The sequence below is a fragment of the Penaeus chinensis genome, chromosome 3 (genome assembly GCF_019202785.1).
Source record: "Penaeus chinensis breed Huanghai No. 1 chromosome 3, ASM1920278v2, whole genome shotgun sequence".
NCBI lineage: Eukaryota > Metazoa > Arthropoda > Malacostraca > Decapoda > Penaeidae > Penaeus > Penaeus chinensis.
Window position 1 is genome coordinate 27,661,557 of NC_061821.1, and position 17,500 is coordinate 27,679,056.

Below are 17,500 nucleotides of genomic sequence, written 5' to 3' on the forward strand. Positions count from 1 at the left end.
CACAATTTATTATTTATGTATTCAATTAATTAAGCATTACTAGTTTTATTCTCGACTGTTGTTGAAAATTGCCGATAAAGGTAATGTTGATAGAAGGAAAAGGTTTAAGGGTCATGTTTTTTTTTTTACCAAGGCCTCCGTAAAAAAGCATTTTTCAGATCAACAAAGTTTACGAAAAGTTCAGTTGAGGGCAGCATGTCATAAAAATAACTTTTAAGGGTTGGCTGTCCTTCGGAAATTTGTTAGAAAATGTGGCCAAATTATATTAGCTGATAAATGATAATGACAGCAAAGGTACCAAAGGAGTGATTTCGAGTGGTCGGAGCCGTTCCGCGCTTTATATTTTACTTATTCTTATCGACTTTTGCCCTTTCGCCAATGGGTCAGAACCCGTCCCCCCCCCCCCCTCTCTCTCTCTCTCTCTCTCTCTCTCTCTCTCTCTCTCTCTCTCTCTCTCTCTCTCTCTCTCTCTCTCTCTCTCTCTCTCTCTCTCTCTCGCTCGCTCGCTCACTCGCTCTCTCTCTCTCTCTCTGTCTCTCTCTCTCTCTCTCTCTCTCTCTCTCTCTCTCTCTCTCTCTCTCTCTCTCTCTCTCTCTCTGTCTCTCTCTCTCTCTCTCTCTCTCTCTCGCTCTCGCTCTCGCTCTCGCTCTCGCTCTCTCTCTCTCTCTCTCTCTCTCTCTCTCTCTCTCTCTCTCTCTCTCTCTCTCTCTCTCTCTCTCTCTCTCTCTCTCTCGCGCTCTCTCTCGCGCTCTCTCTCTCTCTCTCTCTCTCTCTCTCTCTCTCTCTCTCTCTCTCTCTCTCTCTCTCTCTCTCTCTCTCTCTCTCTCTCTCTCTCTCTCTCGCTCTCTTCCTCTCCCTGTCTCTCTCTATTTTATTTATCTATCTATCTGTCTGTCTCTCTACCTTTCTCCCTGCCTCACTCCCCCCTCTTTCCCCCTGCTAGAAAATCGACCCGAAATCGGAGGAAATACGTTACTTCGTCTGCAGCGGGAAAAAATATCTAAAGCCATTTCTTCGCGCAGTCAAGTCCGCATTTTGGGTTAAGTTGGGAGTTGTGATTTTGAAGATTGCGCCGGTGTGCTAAGATATCCGAAATCCGTTTTCTAGTGGTAACTGACCAGTCTCCTACGGCGCGTGTGGAGGCAAGGCTGCGTGCGGCGTGTTCTCGCTGATGGACAAGGAAGATAAAAGCAGCTTTTTTTTTTAGGGTTTCATAACAGTGCCCCGAGTCAGTCTCGCTTGCACAAGTGAAAACGAGAAGGCGGGGGGGGGGGGGGGTGATCGGTCGAATATGAATGGAACATTTTATAAACTTTCTTGGAGGAATGCCAGTTTAAAGAGTCATGCGTTGGTCAGCTTGAGTCACTTGAGTTGGAAAAGTCAGTGAGATGATGTGCGGTCGTGGCAGTGAGTCAGTTGGGTGATAAAAATAAAGAGACGAAGGAAAGAGGAGTGAGTCAGTGACCGAATGGATAAGGGAGGAAGTATAAGAGTTAGTGACTCACTCTATGGAAAGGAATGCCACGAGAGGAAAATCAGTCACCTGACACGTAATTGGGGCAAATATAAGGAGAATGGGTGACTCGCCTTTATAAAAGGGAATCCAGTTTTGAAGTTGAACTGGATAGAAATGGACGGAGTGAATTTGATGTTTGAAGCCGCTAAACAAAAATTTGTTCGGGAAAGACGCAGAGAATTGGCGAGGGGCTTAGTCATTTAGGAAGATGACGCGAAGGAAAATACTCATATTTAGGACCGTCTTTTCGAGCGCGTGCATCTCCGAGGGAACAAAAACAACAACCGCATATGGACAGCGATCGAGCAGCAGGGTGATGGTGGTGATGAGGGTCATGATTATAATGATGATGATGGGGATTGTGATGATGGTAATGGGGATGAAAGTGATGACGGCGGTTACGGTGACGATGATGACTGATAGTGATGATGTTGATTTTGACGATGATAATGAGCGATTGTGATTCCTGGCTGTGATAATGATTATGACTGATGAGATGACTGATCCCAATCATACCGGGTAACGAACGATCACGAGTCAAACCCCCGTGACAAACGTGACAGGGCCGCCGACGAGACCTGCGTTACGAAGTTGCGATTACACTTGATAACGATCGTTTAAACGCCCTTTGGTTGTTTTGGGGGGGGGGGGGGGGTGGAGGAGAGAGAGGGGAAAGAGGAAAGGGAAAGGTTTGACATGTCTTGCTTTGTGTTCGATTTGCTTGGTGTAACTTGCCTTTTTTGTTCGAATAGGTTGATGCATCTTGCGTTTTGTTTATGTATCGAATGGCTTGTATCATCTATACTTTACGGTCGGGAAAGATCTTTAAAATTCCATTATGCTTCGTTGACAACTTAGTAACACAGATAGTATTAAGCTGCCGGTCTTGCTTTGGTAACTCTATCGCTAGCGGAAGGACAGAGATCGGAAAGAAGGACTTTTATCCCGCGCGTCTTCCCTGCTGGGCGCCATGTACAGATACGTCCGTGGCGGGGGGGGGGGGGGGGAACTGTGTCACATCCGGCTGCGTTGTATCGATACTCTGCTCTTTTTTGCTTGTTGAGTTTTTTTGTTTTGTTTGGTTTTTGTTGTGTTTTTTGTTGTGTTTTTGTTATTTGTTTTATGTGATGTGTTTAATCTCTGTTTATCAACGTGTGGCGGATTTCGTGGTAGATATAATCCTGAGCATCTCCTTTTGTGGCCATGTCATGGGCGGGGTGAGTCAGAGGCTTTGGTTCCCGGAGCCCTCAGCCGGTGTCATGACAGCTGGCACGCGCGAGGCACCAGCTGAGAGTTTAGCGCTTTGTTCAGCCGTCAGCCAATGATCCAGAAAGTAAAATCATCCCGACGAGATGGAGAGAGAAAGTTGCAGTCTTTTAGAATCACACACACATATATATAACGTTTTCCTTTCAGAAGTGAAATTAGATTAATTGCAATTGACAGTCCAGTGCCTCTCTTTTTTTTCACGCAGTCTATGAGCGTCATCATTCAGCCATTACCGCCGCCGTTGAAGTCCTCGCAGGCATCGTTAGTTTCTCCCTCTGGCTCTGCCCCCCTCCCTTGGCCATTCGTCCGATGTCACCTTTTATCACTGTTACTGCCGCTGCCACTCTGAGGGACGGACACGCTCTTGTCCCTGTGATATGGTATCGCGGCGGCAATAATCACTGTCGATACCAGGAGTACCACCAGCATCCCCGCCGCCGCCGCCGCCCCCGGGCCCCAGCACACCGAGGACATCCGCCTGCTCCCCGCCCGCACTTCCTGCTGCTTTGCTCTGCCTCTGTCACTACCATGCAGCCCCCACGCCTATCCCTCGCTCCCCTCCCCCACGCCCATCTTTCTCTCTCCTTTCCTCTACGCCCATCTCTCTCTCCTCTCCCCTACGCCCATCTCTCTCTCTCTCCCTCCCCCACCCACCGCTGCCCTTGCTTCCTAAGTTGCTTTTGTCGCGTTTTTGGCTTCGCTCCTCGCCTTTGTCGCTTTTTCCTTGATTTCTTTTAGTCCCTCCGTTTCCTTGTTCTTCTTCACCTCACTTGCTACCCTCCCTTGTCTGTCAGAGTCTCTCTCTCTCTCTCTCTCTCTCTCTCTCTCTCTCTCTCTCTCTCTCTCTCTCTCTCTCTCTATATATATATATATATATATATATATATATATCTTTATCTCTCTATCTATCTATCTATCTATCTATCTATCTATCTCCCCCTCCCTCCCTCCCTCCCTCTGTCTATCTCTATCTCTAACAATATATCTGCATATTCTTCCCTTCCCACCGCCCTTCGCTCCCTCACCCTCTCCCCCGCCCCTTTTTCAATGTTTATTTACGTTCGGATCTTGCCCTCGCTCGCTCTCTCTCCCAACCGCAAGTGGAATCCCCGCCCACTCTGCTAAAAGTACCAAACGGCTCCCATCGCTCACCTTCCCTTGCGTCGTCGGGTCGTACCTGCGTCTCCTACCGGCCCGTTATATTATGGATTGAGGCTTGAGGCTTTACACTTAGTGGGTACGCTGTTTGTGTGTGTGTGTGTGAGGGTGGGGAGGAGGGGTAGCATGTGGGATTAAAGTTCGATTGTAAGCTGTGGGACGGGTAGAAATAAATAGGTGAAGAGAGTCGTGTTATCTTTTTGGTAAAGAGCTCGTCATTTTCTCTCTTTCTCTTTCTCTCCCTCTACTTCGCCCTCGAGCTTTCCTTCTTTACCTATATTCTTTTTCTTTCCCCTCTCTTCCTCCTTTTCCTCTTTCCCCTCTTTCTCTACCTCTCTACCTTCTCATTTCCTCCCCTCCCCTTCCCTTGTTCTTTCTCTTCACTCCTATCTCGTATCTCCTTTGCACTCTCCATTCTCCTCTCCACCTCTTCATTCTCCCCTCTTTTCTTTCCTTTCCCCTTCCCTCTCCTCTCCTCTCCTCTACTCTTCCCTCCTCTCCTCTCCCGCTTGTCACTATCCCCTGCTCCTCTCCCTCTCCTCTCCTCTCCTCTGTTCTCCTCTGTTCTCTCCTTCTCTCCTTCTCTCCTTCTCTCCTTCTCTCATTCCCTCCTTCTCTCCTCTCCTTCGGGCTCCGACAGAAGGAAAAGGAGTCCAGTTTTTACGGCCGCTCGATCCGCCTCCCGCGAGGACGCTTGGCGATCGTCCGGGACAGCAGGACAACGAAAGTCTTGCGGCGTGCGTACAGTTATCCGCACATTCTTCGGTGCCGATCGAGAGGAACCCGTCGGAGGTGCAGACAGCGGACGAATGACCTTCAGATGTCGAGGGATTTATACGTTATTTGATGATCCAATATGCATTTGTCATTGGCTGCATCTTCCTGTTTAGTGGTCCTTCTTATGGCATGACGGTTATTATAACTGTTATTTTTTTATTTAGCCTTCGGGTAGTGCGAAGGTAATTGCACGGTGTATATGTCATATAACGGGTGATTTAGGAGATTAAATTGAGACGGAATATTTGATAGAATCGTATGACTCGAAAAACAAGTAAGTATGTGGTTTTATCTAAAGGCCCTGCATGCTGATAAGAACGAATGAAGATGTGTTTCGCGCAGATTATACACCACGTCGGGGCATTGTTATCGACGCCCACCCCCGCAGAGCATCTTAACCCCATCGGCCTCGGGGTATTCGGCGCGACGACGTGGTGGCAGACACGAGGGGCGGTGATGCGACCTTTCATGGCAAGGGCTTCCCCGGGTAGGATTGTAGGATCGTAGGATTGCCTTAGAGGGACGGAGGAAAGTATTCCACGCTGAGAAGAATAATGCCACCCGATTATCAGTGAGGGCACGGGTGGCCAATCAAGCGAATGGGGCGGGTTGTCCTCAGTCGGTGGCGCACCTGCCCACGGGCCCCGCGGCGACGGGGGGTAACAAATTGGCGTAAGGTGTAGGATTACGATGAAGTTAATATGGCCAACAGACTTTGACGGGGTCAGGCCAAGTGAACTCTACTGTAATCTGATTAAGGACGTAATTTACATGTAATTACTATGGAATGTTATGGGTAACCCTTAGATATCTTCAGAATAACTGGCACGAGGATACCACACTTCACAACAATTTTGCCACCCCTCAATTAGGGTGCATTACATATCTATCTACATCTACCTGTGTGATTCGAATACCCAAAGATTCTCGACAACAGTTTGACATCAGTTTAAACCATGAGGCATGGTCGTCGTTGTTCTTATTTTTACCGATGGCATTCTCAAGATACGATTGATGTGTGCTTTGAACGACGCATTCATGATGTGTCAGGACACACATCATCTTGTGGCATTCCAAACAATCTGCTGCAGCGCATGCCGTCACATCAAAGGACCTGATTACCTCCCCAGACAGTTCTTTAGAAACGCACTTCCTTGCTCGAGATACTGCCAGTCATAGGTCTCTTTGCTGTCGTATTGATTAAGTTGCTTGTCGTCTCGCATTTCTCTTGGCTGATTTTTTGCCAGGAAGCTTGCGTCGCCGGTCACAATAGGAAGTGGCGGCAGTTTGATTCACCGTTAGTGTTACCGGGACGCGTCAAGATGAGTGTTAGGTTTGTGCAGCGCGGGTTAGTATAGGCCCGGTGTGCCCCACAGCCTGGGGTCACGTTGCCCGTTGTACGGTGAGTCTGCCGCCCCATGCCCCTGCTCCTGCTCCTGCCCTGCCAATGCCTCTCGTTCTTGCCACTGCCCCTGCCCTTGCTCTTGGCGCTGCCTCTCGCCGTTACTCCTGCCATTGCTCCTGTCACTGCCTCCAGACCCTGTCACCCGCCATTGCCCCTGCCGCTGCCTCTAGCCCCTCGCCCCCCAGCACTGCCTCAGCCCATCGCCCCTGCCTTCTCGCCAATCTCCAAAGCCCTTATGACGCGAATTTCCTTTTGGATTATGTTCTACTTTTTTCCTCTTTTACTTTATATCTCTGCACAAGTGGCACTGTCATGCCGGAATACTTTCCTTACGCAAACCAATATATATATATTGTCTGCACAATTCCGGGCATTGTGTAACCTCCTCCTCTCGCTTCTGGAAAGGGGATGAAAGTGGTCGCTAGAAGGGAGAGGTCTCATCGGCTCCGACAATGTACATACACGATGCGACCTCAGGCAAGTACAGACGGTATTGAGGGCGCCCTGACATCCTCATTCCCTTGACAGCCTGGAGGTGCCAAGGGAGGGAAGACCTGAGGATAAGTGACCCAATTAAGTGCGTGTGAAATTCCGGAGCGTAATTGTTATTATGTATACGTCTAGGCTGTGTAGAAGAAAAGGGGCCGGTGGTTGTAGGGAGATATAGACAAAGATAAGGGCAGTAATGCTCACCAATAACGGCTGCAAATGATAGTAACGATGAAATAATGGTAACAATAATAATGATAATAATAATGATAATAATGATGACAATATCAATAGTAATAGTAGTAATAGTAATCGTAATCGTAATCATGATAATGATAATGATAGTAATAACAACATTAATTCACGATACTTATAATGACAGTGAATTGTATTGACGATGAAGATAAAAATCTTAACGAAAACGTTTAAAGGCCTGGCACTTTTTCTGGCACGTTTAAAACTTCTGGAAAAAAAGTACACAGGGTGCCCCAACTATGCCAGAGCAGCAGTGCTGGCGACGCTCCTGTGGCTTCTGGTGTCTTCTTTTTCGTATTTTACAACGATGACTACGTGTGTGTTTTTTTTTTTTTTTTTTTTTTAGAGTTACGTCATTCTGCAAATATGGCTTGTTAGAGAGGCTCTGATATTGGAGACATAATTTTTTTAGCTTATGGTTTGGTGTCTGTCTGTTCTGTTATTTTTTTATAAGCCGTATGTGTTCACTCGTTCCCATCACTAACGACTTTTTCTTTTCTTTTCGCAGGCAAAGGTATGTGGATGACACAGTTAGGAGACCAGCCGAGTTGTTCCCGTAAGTAAAATTAATAACTTGGTGTAAATTCAGCGTTGTTCCAGGTTTTCCCTCTCCCATTTCTTTCACTGGTGTTTCTGTATGTGTATATGTATTTATGCTTATGTATATAAAAGTGTGTATGTATATATGCATATATAGTTATATTTATATAAGTATATGTTTTGATATATATGTATATATATATTTGTGTATGTAGATATGTATATATATGCATATGTATTTATATATATGTATATATATATATTTATATATATATGTATATGTACGTATATATATTTGTATGTATATGTATATATGTATATGTATTTATATATATATATATATATATATATATATATTTATATATATGTATATGTACGTAAATATATTTGTATGTATATGTATATATGTATATGTATTTATATATATGTATATGTACGTATATATATTTGTATGAATATGTATATATGTATATATACATGTATCTGTAGATAGATGTGTGTGGGGGAGAGGATATTTGTGTGTATAAATGTATATGCACACGTACAACCATTTGTATGTACAGATACATTTATCCATAAATATTTATATTATAGCATTAGTTTGGAGAAAGTCGAGATGCAGTGTTAATGTATCCGCGCGCCCTCGGCCTCTCCGCCGAAGGGTGTTCTTAGTATGCGAGGACGTGCTTTCGCGGACGACGGAAGGCATGTGGATTGTCCGCAGCGATTCATCCCTGACACTTGATTCTCTGGGGCTTTGCTGTGTTAATTGCATTCCTCAATTAAACTGTTGTATGCGTTTATTGGATGGTATTAGCATTTTTTTTTGTGTTTAAAGATCGGAAGCGGACAAATCGAGCTCATATGATTTGATTGTCATAAACAAAGTGAATGTTGACATCGCTTTACGACCCGAGCCCAGCGGAGGGGCAGGAGAGAAAGGCAGAAGCAACGTGGGACGGAGAGGTCACCCAGAACCTGTCTGAAGAACCTCGTTTGAACCTTATTGGTGCGGGCGGGCTTCTTCTATACTGGGATGTGACCTCGCGCACGCCCAGCGCTGTATATGGGCGTGTTTAGAATGCAGTTTCCAGTGGTGGACTTCATTTGTGAAGTGTTTGGGAGGCAGGGATGGAAGGTGGGGAGCATTTTTTTTTTAAAGAAATGTGTGGGCGTTTGGGTGTGGGTGGATTGGTCGTACGTGGGTGGGTGTAAATACACGCTTGTATAGACACTGTGTGTGAATTTGTGTGTAGATTTGTATGTGCGTGCGTACTTGTATGTGTGCCCCAGATAAAAAGAAAACGGTTGATTTAAGGGCAAACTACGATGTTACAGTTTCCCCAGCGAATCAAGTGACTTCAGCAATCTTCCTTAGTAGAGCCACTTTTAAGCCTAGTAATTGCGGAAAACGTTTCGAATTTGAGTGTGAAAGGGAACTGTGATCATGATGACGAGATTGGCTGTTATTCCTAGAAAAAAAATGTGTGAGCCTTTCTTACGCGTCATTTCATAATGATAATGAAACACAATCGCCGTCAAACTATGAATTATAATGCTCTAGCAGTATTAGTATTAAATCCAAATTTTACTCAAACCCGCAGTGTAGATTTCACCGCCGGGGTAGATAGGGATCCGAAAGTAAACATTTAGTCTTCAATTGCATAATCGTCCAGATGTTGCGCTGGACGGAAAAACAGTGACAACACGTGGAATCCATCAACGGGAACATTTAGAAAAACGAAGGAACTCTTCTGATATTCGCCATAAGGAACTTTGCCATTATAGCATCAGAATTGCTTGACGTGCATGCATCTGTCTAATGACGCTTAGGCAAAGGAAATGAGGTGTTACGGAATGCATTGACGAGCCCGCCCTTTTGTAAGATCGAGGAAGCAACCTATTGAGGTACAGGAATACAAGACAGACGTTTGTACTCCTTGAGAAGAAAAGAAGGAAAAGGGAGAAGGACGACGTAGACGAATATTCCGTTATTAGAAACGAACTGAAAGGAGAAAGAACCACGTGACAAGAAGGACCAGCACCATGGCCCACTCGGCACACGCAGAGTCCGCAAACTCCATATATTATACGTGGGCAGTCGTCGGGAAAAGTGTCCCTCGGGTTATCGGAATTCGGATCGTGGTGCAGGTGTTATTGGCCGCGTGTTTACGACGGCCGAGAGTCGAAACGAGGCTGGGGATGTTTCGTCGGGTTCGCGCGCTCCCGCCGGCGAAGACACCTATCCAGTGTCCCATTTCCCGCTGCGCTCTCGTGTATCTTTAGTGTTTTTTATTTTGTTTACGTGGCGTTCATTTCGCGCTGGGGGCCTAGGGTACTGATCTCAGAGTGATCGTGCTCAAGAGTTGAAGAACCCGATTCGTTTTGTTGTTGTAAAGCCGACAAGCTATTTCCACAAAGGCAGGAAAGTATGGACAAACATGTGGCAACAACGAGCTACCGTTACCTGACTGACTTCGTAATTTAGTATAAGGCGCCGACTCGCCCGCTCAGGTGTTCTTGTTACCGACTCATGTCTTGGGACTCCCTCTTTCCCCCTCGCTCGCTGGATTTCATTTCCTGAGTATGCAAAACACGCAAGTTTGCCCAAATTACCCTCGTCTGGAAGGAACTGATGTTCGTCTTGTGTGATGATTTCTTATTTCAAGATTGTTTTAAAAAGATTTTTCTTCCAGTTGCATTAAATTACTTTACGCGTAACACGAGGTGGATTACATGCGAACATTTGCAACGTTGATCTATTTACAGAAAACCATTCCTCCCACGTCAACGTAGTCTCCGTGGGGCGTCAATGTTCGTAATAAATCTAGCATGCTCTAATACACCGTTTTCCCCTACATGCACACACAGTCTAACGCGTGGAGTTTCTCGCTGTTTTTATGTAAAGAAATGGAGACGCTCTCTTAACTGTAATTGGACTGAAATGGGGATAAATTGGGTGAAAATGCAAATACAGAAGGTCTTACGAGAGTGGAATAATGTGAATGGTAAGATGTTTGGTGATTCGTGTTTCAACAGGATTATCTGATAGAGATGATAAAATGTTGGAGGAAAGGAACGGGGAGGTTGAAGAGACGAGGAGATGAAATAAAATGGGAGAGAAGGGGACAAGAACACATATTCCGAAGATCGGGTTGAAGGAGGTTATTATTGCACGAAAAGGGGAATTAACCGGGAAATAGTAAAGAATGGAATTGCCATCACTGATAGGCACGCGTGACGTCAGAGCACGAGGATAAAAATGTCGTTTGGGGATTCAACGGGATGGCGAGAGAGCAGCGTGGAGGAGCGAGCGAGGGTGGGTTGGAAGGAGCGCGGCTTCCAAAAGTTGTGTGAGGTGCAGTGTTCGTGAGGGCTACAACATGCGGCGTGAAGGAGCAGCATCCCTTTAGCGTGGTGTACTGACCTCCTGGACAACAGCATACCACAGACCTCCTCCACTCTTCCCCCGCCCCTCCTCCTCCTCCTCCTCCTTCTATTCCTCCTCCCCATCCCTCCCCGCGTTGGCCGTTAGTTTCTGTGCAATGCTCTAGATAAATGGGCTGTAGTTGTGCACTCGGCCACGATTAGCATTAATGTTCGTCCACATCGCGCATCCCACTGAAGTGTCGATGCTCGCTGCATTTATTATTATTTTTTCTATTAAGGCAAGGTCGTTATGCTATGATCGGGGCCCAGCGGCGTTACGCTCCGAACGGGGCCCCCTCGTCACGGTGGCTCATGGGCTGGGTGGGGGAGGGGTGAAGGGAGGGGGTGGGAGGGAGCGTTGATTCTGGGGAAGATCTGCTGCTCTTGTAGAACGTCATTTTGTTTGGCCAGCCTGATCCAGTCGCATGGGGTGACAAGGCGTCGGGTGGCATTTCACAACAACGAAAGTTTTATTGCGTTAAGCATTCCCGTAACGCGGAGTCACACTCGGACGTGGGAGTCTGTAGCGGGTGACGTCACGAGAGAAGCCAGATCAGACGTCCCGGTTGTAACTTGTCCGTTGTGTGTGTGTGTGTGTGTGTATGTGTGTGCGTGTGCGTGTGCGCGTGTGCGTGCGTGCGTGCGTGCGTGCGTGCGTGCGCGCTTCCGTGTGCGCGTGTGCGTGCATGCGTGCGTGTAGGCCGCTCGAATGTAGGTAGAGATATAGATGTGGATGCAATTGCAACTGCGCGGGTATACAAGTGCAGCTTTTGTCTTTCAATCTATCCTTGTACCTGGTGTATTATGGCCGTGTATGTAAATATGCTTACGAGTAATAATTAAAGGCTTAGGTATGCATTTAGAGGGGGACCTAAGTCGCGTGGCCATATATTCAAGGAAGCCTTTCGAGTGGCGAGTTGGCTGACGCATTTAGATGTCCGCGCACCAAGGGCATCCACTCTCTCTGCCCGTTAAGCCTGGCGTTGCATGCAATGCCACGTCCAGGGAAAAATGCTACGACGTCGGACGTTTTGTGAATGTTACGTGTATGTTTACAGCTTATGGTGGGCACTGTACTCTGAATCGTGGTGGGTTATTTATGTTTTATATATATTTATATGTATTTCTCTCTCTCTCTCTCTCTCTCTCTCTCTCTCTCTCTCTCTCTCTCTCTCTCTCTCTCTCTCTCTCTCTCTCTCTCTCTCTCTCTCTCTCTCTCTCTGTCTAAAAAAAATAAAAAAGATAAATAAAAGGTTAACTTTTCTATTATTGTTTAGTGTAATTCCGGAGAAATATTTTATGTTCTCTCTTTATTTACAGTAGTATATATTAGTTTGATAAGCAAGAATAAGATTTTATTTGCGGTTTTTTATTCGTAGGTAAATTCTTATCGAGAGTGATAGTGGAAGTTGTTACCTCGCCCACACCTTGTCGCCAGGTGTTCTGTTGTTTACAGGGATCTACACATCTGTAATTTTTTCTTGATGATTACTGTATTTGACGTTAGAGACATTTGTAATGCATCCTCGGCACTCTCAAGACATAACAGTAACACATCGGCAGCATATCCAGAACACAGCAACAATGCAGCGTGAGTACGGTAGAACTAAAAACATAACTGCTTCACATCTAAAATACAACTACAATATATTTACAGCACACTTAGAACCCAGGTAGAATACACCTCCAACACAGCTTCAAACCATGGACAGTCAGAAAAAAACCCTGTTATCTTTGCTTGTGGTCAGCATGGAGCTGTGAACGCTTCTCTCAGTTAACACCGGATTATGGTGCCTCGCTATTCCACACCACTTCGTCGATTTTTCATATTAATTTGTGCAAAGGTTAACGATACTTAATGTTTTCGACTGTATAATACACTTGCAGTACAGTTATAACACTGAAAATAACTTATTGCATTTGCATTATCCCTACAACACGCTGTCAGTGTGCCTACAATACACCTACAACACAGCTACAATACACCTACAACACAGCTACAGTACACCTACAACACAGCTACAATACACCTACAACACAGCTACAATACACCTACAACACAGCTACAGTACACCTACAACACAGCTACAATACACCTACAACACAGCTACAGTACACCTACAACACAGCTACAATACACCTACAACACAGCTTCAATACACCTACAACACAGCTAGAGTACACCTACAACACAGCTACAATACACCTACAACACAGCTACAACACAGCTACAACACAGCTACAACACAGCTGCAATGCACCGAAACCCTAACATCAGCAGTACACCTAGAAGACACCTACAATGCACTAAGTGTATCACACAACGCACAATATACCAAGACCGAGGCATATGTTTAGAATTGCTTGATATTCTCTCCAGCGCACTTTCAGGGAACAGTTGCTCAAACTTGCACCTTTGCGCGAGAGAACGTGAGGGTCTGTCTGTATTGTGTTTGCAACATGGACGGAGTTTTGCCACAGCTTGCACAACTTTTGGGTCTGTGCCTCCCCGTAAATTGGCGTGTGGTGGGGTTGCAGTGGGAATTCGTACGAGGGCGCGCGGGCGATGCTTTCGTTTGGTGCTTTGGGAGAGTAAAGTGTGGAATGTGTAACTGAACGAGTCTTATGTTATAGAATAAGAAATAGAAAAATGTAAGAATATAAAAGAGGGAGAATGAAAGTAAGAATATAAAATGTAAGAATATAAAAGAGGGAGAATGAATGTAAGAATATAAAATGTAAGAATATAAAAGAGGGAGAATGAATGTAAGAATATAAAATGTAAGAATATAAAAGAGGGAGAATGATGCTGAAACGAAGAGAAGGCCATTTTCCCTCTTCCATTCTCGTCTCTGTTGCGGTCCGGTATTTCAGTTTATTATTATTATTATTATTAATAATTTTATTATTTGTTCTCCTGTTCTTCTTAATAAGGTCGAGATTGCGATGCAGATGACTGTAAACTCGTTCCAGTTTTTCACACATTCTGCAGTGGGAGGGGGAGGGGGAGGGGGAGGGGGAGGGGGAGGGGGAGGGGGAGGGGGAGGGGGAGGGGGAGGGGGAGGGGGAGGGGGAGGGGGAGGGGGAGGGGGAGGGGGAGGGGGAGGGGGAGGGGGAGGGGGAGGGGGAGGGGGAGGGGGAGGGGGAGGGGGAGGGGGAGGGGGAGGGGGAGGGGGAGGGGGAGGGGGAGGGGGAGGGGGAGGGGGAGGGGGAGGGGGAGGGGGAGGGGGAGGGGGAGGGGGAGGGGGAGGGGGAGGGGGAGGGGGAGGGGGAGGGGGAGGGGGAGGGGGAGGGGGAGGGGGAGGGGGAGGGGGAGGGGGAGGGGGAGGGGGAGGGGGAGGGGGAGGGGGAGGGGGAGGGGGAGGGGGAGGGGGAGGGGGAGGGGGAGGGGGAGGGGGAGGGGGAGGGGGAGGGGGAGGGGGAGGGGGAGGGGGAGGGGGAGGGGGAGGGGGAGGGGGAGGGGGAGGGGGAGGGGGAGGGGGAGGGGGAGGGGGAGGGGGAGGGGGAGGGGGAGGGGGAGGGGGAGGGGGAGGGGGAGGGGGAGGGGGAGGGGGAGGGGGAGGGGGAGGGGGAGGGGGAGGGGGAGGGGGAGGGGGAGGGGGAGGGGGAGGGGGAGGGGGAGGGGGAGGGGGAGGGGGAGGGGGAGGGGGAGGGGGAGGGGGAGGGGGAGGGGGAGGGGGAGGGGGAGGGGGAGGGGGAGGGGGAGGGGGAGGGGGAGGGGGAGGGGGAGGGGGAGGGGGGAGGTGGCAGAGGCTGAGGTGTAAGTGGGGAAGGGGCAGAGGATAGAGGGGAGAGGGGCAGGCTGGAGTGGGTGTGGGGCATGAAGGGCTATGAAGGAGTGGGGGGGGAAGGGGCAGGAGCAAAAGTTGAGGAGGGAACGGGAGAACTGGCCGGCGAAGGTTGAGAGTAGGTGGATGGGCAGAGGTGGGAGGGGGAGGGGGAGGGGGAGGGGGAGGGGGAGGGGGAGGGGGAGGGGGAGGGGGAGGGGGAGGGGGAGGGGGAGGGGGAGGGGGAGGGGGAGGGGGAGGGGGAGGGGGAGGGGGAGGGGGAGGGGAGGAGCCGAGGCTGAGGCTAAGTGGGAAGGGGCCAGAGGTAGAGGGAAGGGGAGGCTGGAGTGGGTGTGGGCAGAGGCTATGAAGGAGTTGGGGGAAGGGGCAGGAGCAAAAGTGAGGGGGAGGGAGAACTGGCGAAGGTTGAGAGTAGGTGGATGGGCAGAGGTGAGGGGGAGGGGGAAGAGCTAAGGCTGAGGGGAGGGGCATTGTGCTGAGGCAAAGGCTGTTGGGGGAGGGGAGGGGAGGTTGGCTGTGGCTGAGGAGTGGGGGAGGGGGAGGGGGAGGGGGAGGGGGAGGGGGCAGTAGCTGAGGCTGAAGGGGGCGAGAGGAAGAGGAAGAAGCACAAGCAGAGGAGGGGGACTAAGGGGAGGCAGGGGAAGAAGGGGAAGAGGCCAATGGGGAGAAGGGAAAGGCAGGAGGTAGATAGGTAAGGCAAGAGGGGAAGATAGAGGTAAGGCTATCACTGAGGGAGGAAAAGCAGGATATCGGAGCGAAAGAAGTGGAAGTAATAAAGAAAGGGAAAGGCGGAGAGAAGTCAAATAGACAGTGAACTGATAGACAGAGGAATACAGAGAAAAAGTGCGATAGATCGGGAAACAATAGGGCGCCTCTGTGCATGTTTGAAAGGGGGAAGGGGGGGGGGGGGCGGTATCAGTCCAAGGCATCGTGAGTTGGAAATATTTGAAAGGTTAAACATGACATGAATCAGGGTCGTTATTCTATCGTTCGCGTCGCGCTAGAGTAAAGTACGTGTAACTGCTTTGAATGCGGGTGACTGTGGTAGATAATGACATTACTGTATCATTAGCATCCCCAACGGTGCATGATCGCAAGTATCGAATCTTATTTTATTGAATAAGATAAATTTTATTAGACTTTGCACAAGGAAATAATCAGAGGAGAGCCGGAATTATGTTGTTGAAAAGCCGCGTTTGCATTTTTGTTCACGTGTCCGTTAGTCGTGGTCGGAGCGCCTTCTTCCGTGCATGAAGTTGATGCAATTTATCGGCGGCCTTCCCTCATGGGCGGCCTCCAGAGGCCGTGTAACCTCTACCCTCGCGTCACACCCTCACTTCATGCTTTTTTCCCCTTTCTCTCTTCGCCCCCCTCTTTCCCTCCGTTTGTCCTTTCTATTTTCCTCTTTCGGATTGTCCTCTCCTTCTTTCTGTCCATCTCCTTCCTTCGCTCCCGTTACTTTTTTTCTCTTTTTCCTCCGTCATTCCATCCTTTTCCCCTCTTCTGTCTCCCCTCCCCCCTTTCCCTTCCTCATTTTATCTTTCCCCCCTCCCATGTTTTTTCTCACCCTCTGTCTCTTCTTCCTTCCGTCTCGTATTTTGCGTTCATTATCAGCCGTTATCGCAATTATACTTGAGCATTTTTTTCGCGCACACATTTTGCGATCACAAGCCGAAACAACCACCCACTGCTTGCTCGTACTCCATTTCCGTTCTGCTGATCGATATCTGTATCCTTGCGTGAGTGTGTCATTGCCAGTCCGCATTTTCTACCTTGACAATTTTTTTTTTCAGCATCACCGTTCTCCTCACCACGTGTTCTCGTTCGGCGGGCACTTTCGTCGCTTCCCTCAACCTCAGTCGTGGGTCCTTTCGACGGAAATCACTGGACCGGACTTTGACACCTCGATGTCGCAACGAGCGTGTCAGTTTCGTGTCGTGTCTCGTCGTTGGTGGGAACTTTATCTCGGGGTGGCTTGACAGGTGTGCGTTTTCTCACGTGAAGGGTTCGATGTTTTTAACAGGTAGCGAGGTTGCGATGGGGGAGAGGGGGGGAGGGGAAGGGGTTGGCGTGTGCTAAAGATTAGGTGATTTTATTGCGTAAATGCACAGGTGACAGTACTAAAATTTGTGTCGACTTGTGTCATTTCGCATTCCGGGCAGTCCAAATTCTCCTTAATACCCGTTTTGAATAGTACTATCGGTATGCATAGGGGAGTACATATCGTTGCGATAGTGCCCGGGTAAGATATGAATATGGAATTACCTAAACCAGTGACGTTGGATTGGCTGTGTTGTCAGTCACCCTTGAAGGTTAGTCAGAAACGTCCCCCGTCATTTTCTGGTGGATGGTTAGTGGAGAAAGTGGTGCTGGAAAAGTTCCAAGAGCTTTAGGATCGAAGATGTTGTTGAAGGAATACAAATGTTCCTCCGCCGTTTGTGCAGTGGCCGCCGTCGTGAGTATGTTGGTGGCATTTTGCTTGTTAAGTAGGTCTGGATATGAGGGAAGTCATTTTCAAATTGCCAACAAAAGACATTTAGATGAGGAGGAAATACACAGACAGAGTACAGGTAAGCGGGCATGTGTATGGGTGCACCTGTGCGTGGTAGAGGTCACGTGCGTTGAGAAACCTGCAAGACTTGGGGAGGCTTAAAAGGAGGATTAACTGTATGCTGGCTCTCGACCCCATCTTGCGTCTTTGAACAGGGGATGGGGTAGCCGGGGAGGGAAGGGGAGGGGGTGTCATGGGGAAGGGGGGCAGGGGAGGGGAAGAGGAGGCAGGGCAGGATGAAGAGGGGGTAGTGGAGGGGGAAGAGGGGGCATGGAAGGGGAAGAGGGGGCAAAAGAAGACATGGAAGAGGGCGGAAATTGCCG

The 17,500-nt window shown here is 48.4% G+C and overlaps 1 protein-coding gene across 4 annotated transcripts in view; it reads left to right on the forward strand.

The window, feature by feature from the left end:
• LOC125045366 (proteoglycan 4-like) overlaps positions 1-17,500 on the forward strand; it is a 113,906-nt gene that overhangs the window by 47,572 nt on the left and 48,834 nt on the right. For 3 of the 4 annotated variants that reach the window (XM_047642575.1, XM_047642582.1, XM_047642598.1), the window contains one exon: positions 7,378-7,383. In XM_047642575.1, the coding sequence (XP_047498531.1) occupies positions 7,378-7,383 (6 nt within the window). Of the gene's footprint in view, positions 1-7,377; positions 7,426-17,500 lie in introns of all 4 variants that reach the window. The other variant, XM_047642603.1, reaches the window with a different exon arrangement.